The sequence below is a fragment of the Melanostigma gelatinosum genome (assembly GCF_949748355.1).
Source record: "Melanostigma gelatinosum genome assembly, chromosome: 15".
Classification (NCBI taxonomy): Eukaryota; Metazoa; Chordata; class Actinopteri; order Perciformes; family Zoarcidae; genus Melanostigma; species Melanostigma gelatinosum.
This window is the reverse complement of record NC_136648.1, coordinates 18092448-18101830: the sequence shown is the minus strand read 5'-3', so window position 1 is coordinate 18101830 and position 9383 is coordinate 18092448. Positions and strand designations below refer to the sequence as shown.

The window sequence follows — 9383 nt, the reverse complement described above, 5'->3', positions numbered from 1 at the left end:
GTGAAGTGAAAACGTTCACAGTAAGTCTTTTTTAGTATTCACCATCATATGATGCCGCTTGCCGTCACACTTAAATCAAACACACACACACACACACACACACACAATCAGGCCAGGATAACAGGCAAAGCTAGAACATTCACAGTCATAATTGATTGTGACTGTATCTCTGAACAGATAGTTGCCTGAAAATCTATGCTTCCCTTTTTTTTTCTTTTGAAAAGTATACAAGTGCTTAGCTTCTTATTTATTATATTCCTTTTATTATTTTCAAAAAGAAACCCCTACCTCTTGTCATACCAGCTAAAGTAAGGAGTCAGATTAAGATAATGCAGCGCAAATACACTTGGAAGCCTCAAGAACAGGCCCAATATTGAACAGTATAATACAATAACAGAACGGTCACACAGCTGACATTGCACAGCTTGAAAACATCAGTAGTTCAATAACCAGTGGGGAAATGGCACAGAGACGATACATTTAAAGGCACTTGTAGCGGCAATCTTCTCTGTCCGGTAATCCCCATTACCGCTACTGTTACAGTCTGTGTATTAGCAATAAGCTTGACTCCAAATGAGTCCACAGAGGCAGTAACTGCATTTTAAAAGTTCACTCAACAATAAAGTAACATGTGCTCAACTTGGCACAACGGTCTTGAGCCGCAGACCCATTAACCTCAACTGAGGGCTGGTGGCCATGACGTAGTCAGTAGCCGAACTAAAGGGGCATTTCAACATTTTTCGTTACTGAATCACATCTCGAGTCTAATATGGCTCTTACAGCACTAAAGTAACAAACAATAAAGCATGCAAAAAATTCTCAATACATACATATATGCAAAGAAATACGTAACAAAATGACGCAAACAAATCTCAAACAAGCTCATTGGATTTAATCTCTTCCAAGCCGCTGCAGGTAGCAACACGGAACGCAGCGTCGCACTCGAATGTAATGCGTAACTTATTGCGAGGTTCATAGCGTCAAAGTAACTGCCAGACCGAGAGCCTGATGAGCTGTCTTTGTTAATCGACCCTTGACCCCCAATTTTATAAAACACTTGTGCTGAACTTTGCCCCGCCTTAGTTCTCGATATTTGGTATTTTGAACGGCAGTTTTACTGCCTCACACACGTCTCACTCTTGTGGTCCAAGAATACAGTGTTTTGGAGTTCACTGCTGCTTATTTCGTTTTGGACAGGGAGAGTGTGCAGTGGTCCAATATAAAAAAAGAGTTTTAGGTAAGATCTGATCTCCAAATGCACTTTGGTTAAAAGTTGATTGAGACTTCACATGATGCTGTAGATGGAACAAGAATAAGCGCGCATCCTCATTCAGTCATCCACACTTCAATATTTATTTTTGTTGTTGTTGTCATATCTACTCCTTTCTTACTCAGGCGGTAGTGGACTTGTTGGTCAAGCGGGAGTTGCTCTGGTCGGAGGCTCGTTCTGTGACTTTCATCTTCATGCACGACTGCTTCTCATCCATCAACATCTCAGCCGGTAGGCACCAGCAGCACAGGCAGGACTAGAGGAGGGAGGAAGGTGGTGAGAGGGATTATGAAGTGTAGGCTGAGAGAAACATATGGCAAAAGAAAGGAACAAGTAGTTCCTTCTTTTTCTTTTTTGTTGTTATTGCCTTAAAGGAGCTGTATTGGAGATTCTGAACGTTATTATAGCAGCAAACAACTATTTGTTACACAAAGATATAGTGGAGTAATGGCTCCCTCTGTGTATGTTTTTATCTGACCTCCCTTCTTTGTTGCTGGCCGCACGTGAATTTTAGTGCATTTTTTTCTTTCTTAGTTAGATGTTTGTCAGTAACCGGTTAGCTTAGCTTAGCACAAGAAGTTACAGTGCCCGACCAACAAAGTTGCATAACCACAATTGTTGCCAACTAAGTTGCACCTTACCCTGAAGCAGTTCTTGAAACGCTTGCTGACCACGTAGAGGGCGATTGGGTTGATGCAGGAGTTGATGGATGCCATGTTGATGCCAATGTAGTCCAACACCAAAAAGAAACTAAAAACAGTTGCAGAGACGCATTAGTCTTCTACCTCTCCCTGCCTGGAGGGTGATTCGTTCTTCTTCTAAATTGTCATGTCTGCTCTGTCCTCTCTGTTGTGCACTGTGGAACATGGCCTGTCTTCCATACCTGAGCAGTTCGCAGCGGTTTGGATCTTTCTCGTCATAGATGGTGCGCTTCAGGATACGGCTGAGGTGGAGAGGCAGCCAGCACACAGCGAAGACCAGCACCAGGCAGAACACTGTCTTAGCCACCTCCCTTCGCTGAACACACACAAACACACATCAATCACTGGCTAGTTATCAGAATCAGAATCCGCTTTATAGGCCATGTATGCATACAAGGAATTTGACTCCGGTTTGTCGCTGCTCTCCACGTACATACACAGAATTTACAAATGAACTGGAAAAAATGTAAAAAAAAACAAGGACAACAAAAAAGTATAACAGATGTAAACATTTTACGACTATGTAGTAACTGATTGTACTGACAGATAGTGTACATGGTGAAATTTGTACACAAAGAAGTTTTATATCCTTGGAAAGTTTTTGCCTCAAGGTTTTTGTTTTAATAAATCAAAACAAATGAAGTACATTAAATTGCCAAGGTGGGGTAATAAGGCCAAATTGTAGCTTTTATCGCTTCTATTGGACACGCTTGTGACTGGTCTTATGTTAAGTTTTGAACATAACAGATTCCCTTGGGTCAGTTTTGTGCTTGCCCTGCCACTGATAAGTAAAATCTAATTTTAACTCTTTTAACGCTCAATGTGAGGACAGTCACTAGCCACTAACAGAATGGGGTAAATGACACGTCAGCCATCAGCGAACCTGCTTGAGGTGGTCACTGAGAGCGATCTGGACTCCGTTCTTCTTCCTTAGCATCTCGCAGGTCATCAGGGTGTAGAAAATAGCAGTGCAGATCAACGGCAGGCAGAAATATGCACTGAACAGCCACCAGTCCTTCGCTGATTTATAAAACTGCACAGAGGAAACAGGAGAACAGCGATGTGAGTTATGCGCCAGCATCTGTACGAGACAGTTAAAGGTGAAACATTTCAGAAGTGAATTTAAGGGACGTATCCCCAGTCTGACCTGGACCGGGGGAGACTCAAGGGTGTGTCTCAAATTCACTTTTTGACTTTCATTTAAAAATCAATTTATCAAAGTACCTCAGTGGAATCAAAAACGGTTCACAGTTGTTTTAAAGAGACACGTGAACGCACACGTTACACACACGTAGGCTCCTGCCAAGAGAGCGATATCTCCTGTGATATTTCTTTCTATTTAACGATGCTTCGCCGTCTGTAAACTCTGTGTGACCCCAATATAGCCAAGAAGACTTTCACAATATGGTAAGCATGCACATATATTCATACGCAGGTCAGCGTGCGAGCCAACACGCACATACATCTGCATCTCCTTGTGTGTTTGTACATGTCATTGTGTATTATGCACACTGAATTATATGAGTATGTGTGTCACAGCTCACCCTCATGAAGTCGGTTGTCTGCATGGGGTGCAGCAAACAGATCCTCAAGTGTTCTCCCTTGTAGTCCATGGTGATCATGTCGAAAGCTATTGCCTCCGGCACAGCCAGGACGATGGATATTATCCAGATGAGCGCTATTCCGATAGCCATCCACTTTGGAACGCCGATCCCTTTGATACGGCTCCAGGAGGCCACGGCGCGATACCTGGAAGATCCAACGTGTGCAGGCAGTCAACCAACAAATTACCATGAGTTAAAGGAATAGTTTGACATTTTGGGAAATACACCTATTCATTTTGTTTCCAAGAAGATCCATTCTCATGTCTGTAGGGCAAATAATGCCAACAGCCAGTTAACTTAAATGAGCTAGCATGGACCTCTAAAGCTCAATAAAACCACAACCTGCTATTTTATACACCAGGTTAGCTGTTTCCAATATTTATGCTAAGCTAAGCTAACCTTGTACTGGCTGCAGCTTCACATTTACCGTACAGACAGAGTGGTCTCCGCATGAATTAAAGATAAACGTATTTTCTAAATCTTACACAATTCTTCAAATAATTATAGTATCAAAAATCCCTCGCGTATCCCAACTGACAAAACTGAACAGCATATTCTAGCTTTAAAAAAATAAAACTTCAACACCATGCAGCTAACAGTAATCTAAAGAATAGGAATATAAAAATAACTAGATTTTAATAACAAATATCAGTAAAGTCGTTATTCCAAGCTCACAATGTAGTTGACGGTCTGAACCAGACGAGCTTGACAAGTGCAACAGAACAAGTGTAAATGTATCGATCAGCAAAGTTAAAAGCAGCCGGTATAGCAAGGAGGTCAGAAGTCACCGCTCTGACAATGTTTCTGTAACCCCATGACTGTTACGTCACGTTAGAAGATGAAAGCAGGCGGTCCATTGGTTGGGACCCTGATTACCTGTCAATACTCAAAGCGCACAGACTCAGCACTGTGATCCCCACGGAGGCTTTTTGGATGAACGGCACCATCTTGCACAGAGTTACGCCGAAAGGCCAGTCCTCTGCCAGGAGCTGATGCGGGAGAGAGAGCGAGAGAGGGGGAGAGAGAGAGAGAGAGGCAGAAAGAGTTGATGACAGAGTTAAACCATGAGAGGGAGTGAAGCAAATCGTCTGGCACCAAGCTGTTCTCTCCAGCCTTGGGGATCCAGTGTTGACCAGATATCCGTGAACCTGAAGTTATCGGTTTCTGTGATTATCCAGACCTCTTTTTTCTTTTGTCAGGTTACATTTCTTTGGTCTTTTCTTGAAAACACGAGGCCCCTGTTTGGCCTCAATGCAAGGTAACTCAGGCAGGTAATATAGCTCCTGGAGAACAGAACTCTGCTAAACCAGTACACTATTAAAACTTTCCACGTCTGCTTTGTATGAGTGACTGGAATGTGAGTGTGGATCAATTGGAATCACATGTAGCCCTGTATCTCCCCATGCCTCCACTGTCTCACCGGGCTCTGGTATGCAACAGCAGCCAGTTGTTTTAACATGCCTACCCCCCTTACCCAAATATACAGAAGCTTTGGTGCTCTCTCTCGCGCTCGTGCTCGCTCTCTCTCTCTCTCTCTCTCTCTCTCTCACTCACACACACACACACACACACACACACACACAATGAGCTCAACAGATAACATGGCAGAGCCATAAGGGGATACAGAGGGGCTCAGGATCCAGAAAAGTAATAACATGGAGAAAGCCTCCTTTCAACAGTGAGTGTGTGAGTCTGCAGACAAGTGTGTCATGAAAGAATGTGTGTGTGTGTGTGTGTAAAATAATTAAAATCCAATATGCAGCAAAATATTTGCATACGACCTCAAATAAGATTGCATCAAAAATGAATTGAAAATCGGAGGGAGATTTGAATTGACAAATAAAAACACTGTTCAGGCCAAAACGATCGCTCTACCATGGTATTGCTCACCTTGTAAACATTGATGGGAATGCCGATGATGATGTGCAGCAGGTCTCCGAGTGCCAGGCTGCCAATCAGGATGTTCGGCCCATTACGCATGCACTTATTCTTATAGATGATTCTCAGCAGAGTGGAATTCCCTATGATGCCCACAACAAACACCAGGCAGGACACCACCGTGTTGATGTACTTGAAGGTGTCTCGGATTTCCGTGGGCCCTGTGCACATGGGAGGTAGCCGGCGGCGGGGAATGGTGATGTTGGGCCTCACCAGGCCCTGCACATCTCTCTCTATGAGCCCAAGTCTCTGTGTAACAGCCAGAATGTCCTGGGGCGCTTGCTGCTTTGACTCCAGCTGCCCACTGGCCAGAAGGACGTGACCCGCCAAGAGGAGCAACTCCCAGCAGAGGAGATGAGTCTTCATCCTGCAGTTTAGTTTGTAAATGTGTTTTTTATCCAACAAGGCCGCAACTGATCCTTTTTGGGTGTGCCTGGAACACAATTTGCAAGAAAGTATTGCATTCAGGCCTGTTCTGACTACAGGAATATTACGCTTTATGAAAAAAAAACATCCTTACGGTCTAGGAGGCACATTAGGGCTCCAGGGTTTATTAAGTGACTTAAGCTCACTGAGCTGCCATCCCCAGCTGGATAAACTTACTACAACTCACAATTAATACGCAGACACACCCTGCAGAAACATGTTGGTCATTTTTAGTTTACGGACTTTACAACAATTATTAGGGGAAGAGGGGGGGCGGGGTCAGAAAAGGGGGAAGATATTATTTTTCTAAAGATAGGGTAGTCTGACTTTTTTTGTGAGAGCAGGCACTTTTCCATAAGCAGGAGACAACAGTTCTGTCCGGTACATGATTAAAGAAGTTATCACATTTGAACGTTTTTGACATAATGAGGGGAGGGTATTACAGTTTAAAGTCAATAGGAGTCCAAAGTAAACATCAATAACCCTGGAGAAGGCCTTGGTTTTTGATTAAAAGTGAAGACCCCAATCATTTTCCTACAGTCCCTAAATCAATCAATTAATGTTCTCCAGTCACAGCAGTTTAAGCTCTTACTTACCTAACTCGCAGCCGAAGCAGAAATCCAATATATGTGCCTCTTCAGATCAAACTTTCTTTTCCGGTAACTTTCAAGCTCTCAGGACAGAGAAAAGTTCCCAGATCGGAGGGATGCTGTTCCTGAAGTGACGCTCCAGTCATCCTCCTCTGTCACTGGTGTCAAAGTGAAAAAGCTCCAGCTCTGTGCTCCAGAAGCTCCAGAAGCTCCTCTGGTATGCTCACTCCTCTCCAGTACTGGCCGCTGAGTCTCAGTGAACACAGTGTCAAGAGTCTGCAGAGTTTCTCCCCTGCCCTCCAACCCCTCCTCTTCTCATGGAGAGGAGGGGTTGGAGGGAGACCGAGGACGACAGACAGGATGTTTACAAGTTAATCAGTGTTCATTACAGCGCCCTCGCTCTAATGGAGGCAATTGGGTAAAATCATAAATCAGTTCATGAAGATATTTATAAATATATATATATTATATTGTGTTGTTGGTACTGAATGGTGAGTTTATAGAGTGCCGTACTTCATTTTTATTTTGGCAACCATTAATATTCTAGGGATCATCGCTATTTCATTTGTCATAATAAAGTGTTTCAGTGTAGCTCCCATTGTTCTCTTTTATAAGACAAACAGTGAAACACGACCAGCATTTGATATCGAGCCATTTCATTCAATCCACATCAATCAATTATCACTTGGGCCTTATCAGGCTGTCAATGTGCAGTCACATTGTAGTTCACTGCACCGTGTTCGCCGAGCTGCTCCTCATTGTAATGAAAGACACATTCGTGCTACAACAATAGAACTTGTTATCAGTCAAATCTCAGGTATTTCTCAGGTTACGGTCAATGTTATCAGCATTTATTTAACCTGTTTGCAATGGGAGCCTAACAACACAACTTAACAGTTTAGTTGTCAAAGTATTTGGAAATCAGTTTTGAATATATGACCAGCAAAAAAAAACATTTAACAATTAAAGAGGCTGAGCAAGATATACATTTTTGTCGACATTTTAAAAGCAAAACATGTATTTGTCCACTACTTTATCACATAAGGTAGAATGTTGGTCGAACTCCAAAATATTGCCCAAGGTGACATATTGACATGACGATGGCGTTATATCATTTATAATATTTATACAGAATGTCATGACAATACATCCAGTAGCTGAAACTTTCACTGAAACGGCAAAAATTTCAACTCCGTCCTGTCGCTACAGTCAAAGTCAGGGGATCGGCAAAGTCTGTAGCATTCATCCTCTGTTGTCTGTGCAAACATTCATTGCAATCAACCAATATTGCTCGATATATTTCAGTCTGGACCCAAGTGGTGGATGGACTGACATTGCTATCTCCAGAGCTACTAGCGTGGCTGAAACCATACAAAGATATCTACTTATATGAGCCAGTATTAAAATATATCCTGAGTTTTTCTGAGGCGAGAAAACTTCATGTTAGAGCTGCTTGACGTCACATTTTTAGACATCAAGAATTAAATAACTTTGGCACTTTGGTTTATTTTCCAAATGGGACAATGGTCAAGGATGGACACCTGTCTTCTATTTCAGAGCAGTAGGGCGAGACCGGGAAAGGTTCTAACACTTTGTCTCAGCACCTACACTATTTCTCCCTGAAGTTTCCGCTCACAAATTCTGTGACCCTCACGTGTCTACTGCCAACAGCAATGTTTCCAACACCTCCAACTAAACCACAGAATTAATAAATCGATGTCAAAGTGGGGTATGGAATGACTTTTCCCACCTAACAAAAGAATGTCCCTCTGTGAAAGAACATCTAATTGCTGTTTTGTAACAGTTTGTTTATGGATTAGTTTTTGTCTTTCTTGTTTTAGCTGTTATATTACACACACACACGCTCACTCACACTCGACACAATTACATTATTTTATATTTTTCCTTTTCTTTCTTTCTTTGTTTTGTTGTAATGTAATGTCTTATGCATATTTTATTTTTTCTTTGTAATATTTTATTATTGTACAGGTGGAGGCTTCAAATAAGCCAAGTTGGCTTTCTGTCTCTTCCTGCACTGTGATTCATTTATTTCTGTTATGTTTGATTATTTTAAATTTTGTTGTTTGAATTGTGCAAAATAAATAACTCCAATAACTCTAAACACAAGGAGTCCCATTGTTACAACCTGCCCCACTGCCGATATAATATTAACATCGAACAATTAAAAATGTGATGGGACCACACCCCAATTTTGCGTGAGGGAACAATAAGATATCACGACTTACTTTTAAATCACTTTAACAATGACTGTAACCCAGAATGAGTTGCTGTTTACTTTAAAATAACTTTCCTCAGAGCATTGTGCACTATACGTGTAGGCCTTTATCTCTCTATATATGTATATATATATATATGTATATATGTATATATGCAGTATGGTGGTTCAAAATGAGCATATAGTAACTCTTATTGTTATTATGAATCTCCTCTCCCTGGTGTCACACCACGTGCTTAGTTCTCTCTTTGTGACTTTACTAACAAGGATGAACATGTTGGAAGTGATGTTTCTGTCACACTTTCCCTTCATCCACTCTCTGCATCGTAAAGCAATTTCTCCGGTCACACAAAGATCCAATGAGGCACGCGTGTGAAATGTGTGAAATGCGCCAACAGCCTTTCTGTCTCTTGTCTGCTTCATGATGTGAAGACTGCTATAGTAAAATGAATGTAATCATGTTAATGACCGTACATTAATGACCAGGAGGTAATGTCTGGTGTGCTATCACACCTGTATTGTACACCTCAGTTGATCATCAATGTGAGGCTCAGATTTTCTGAGCAGAGCGTTGCTCACAGGCCAGACCGCCATCAACACCATGTGTTCGTCTGTTGA

The 9383-nt window shown here is 42.0% G+C and overlaps 1 protein-coding gene across 1 annotated transcript; it reads right to left on the bottom strand.

The window, feature by feature from the left end:
• Positions 1 to 228: 228 nt before the first annotated feature.
• ednrba (endothelin receptor Ba) lies at positions 229 to 6773 on the bottom strand. Its single transcript, XM_079284810.1, has 8 exons — positions 6536 to 6773; positions 5466 to 5946; positions 4452 to 4564; positions 3516 to 3720; positions 2855 to 3004; positions 2154 to 2287; positions 1912 to 2020; positions 229 to 1526 (listed from the first exon to the last, which is right to left on the bottom strand). The coding sequence occupies exons 2-8, from the start codon at positions 5877 to 5879 to the stop codon at positions 1392 to 1394; spliced, it is 1260 nt and encodes a 419-aa protein (XP_079140936.1). The 5' UTR covers positions 5880 to 5946; positions 6536 to 6773; the 3' UTR covers positions 229 to 1391.
• Positions 6774 to 9383: the final 2610 nt, after the last annotated feature.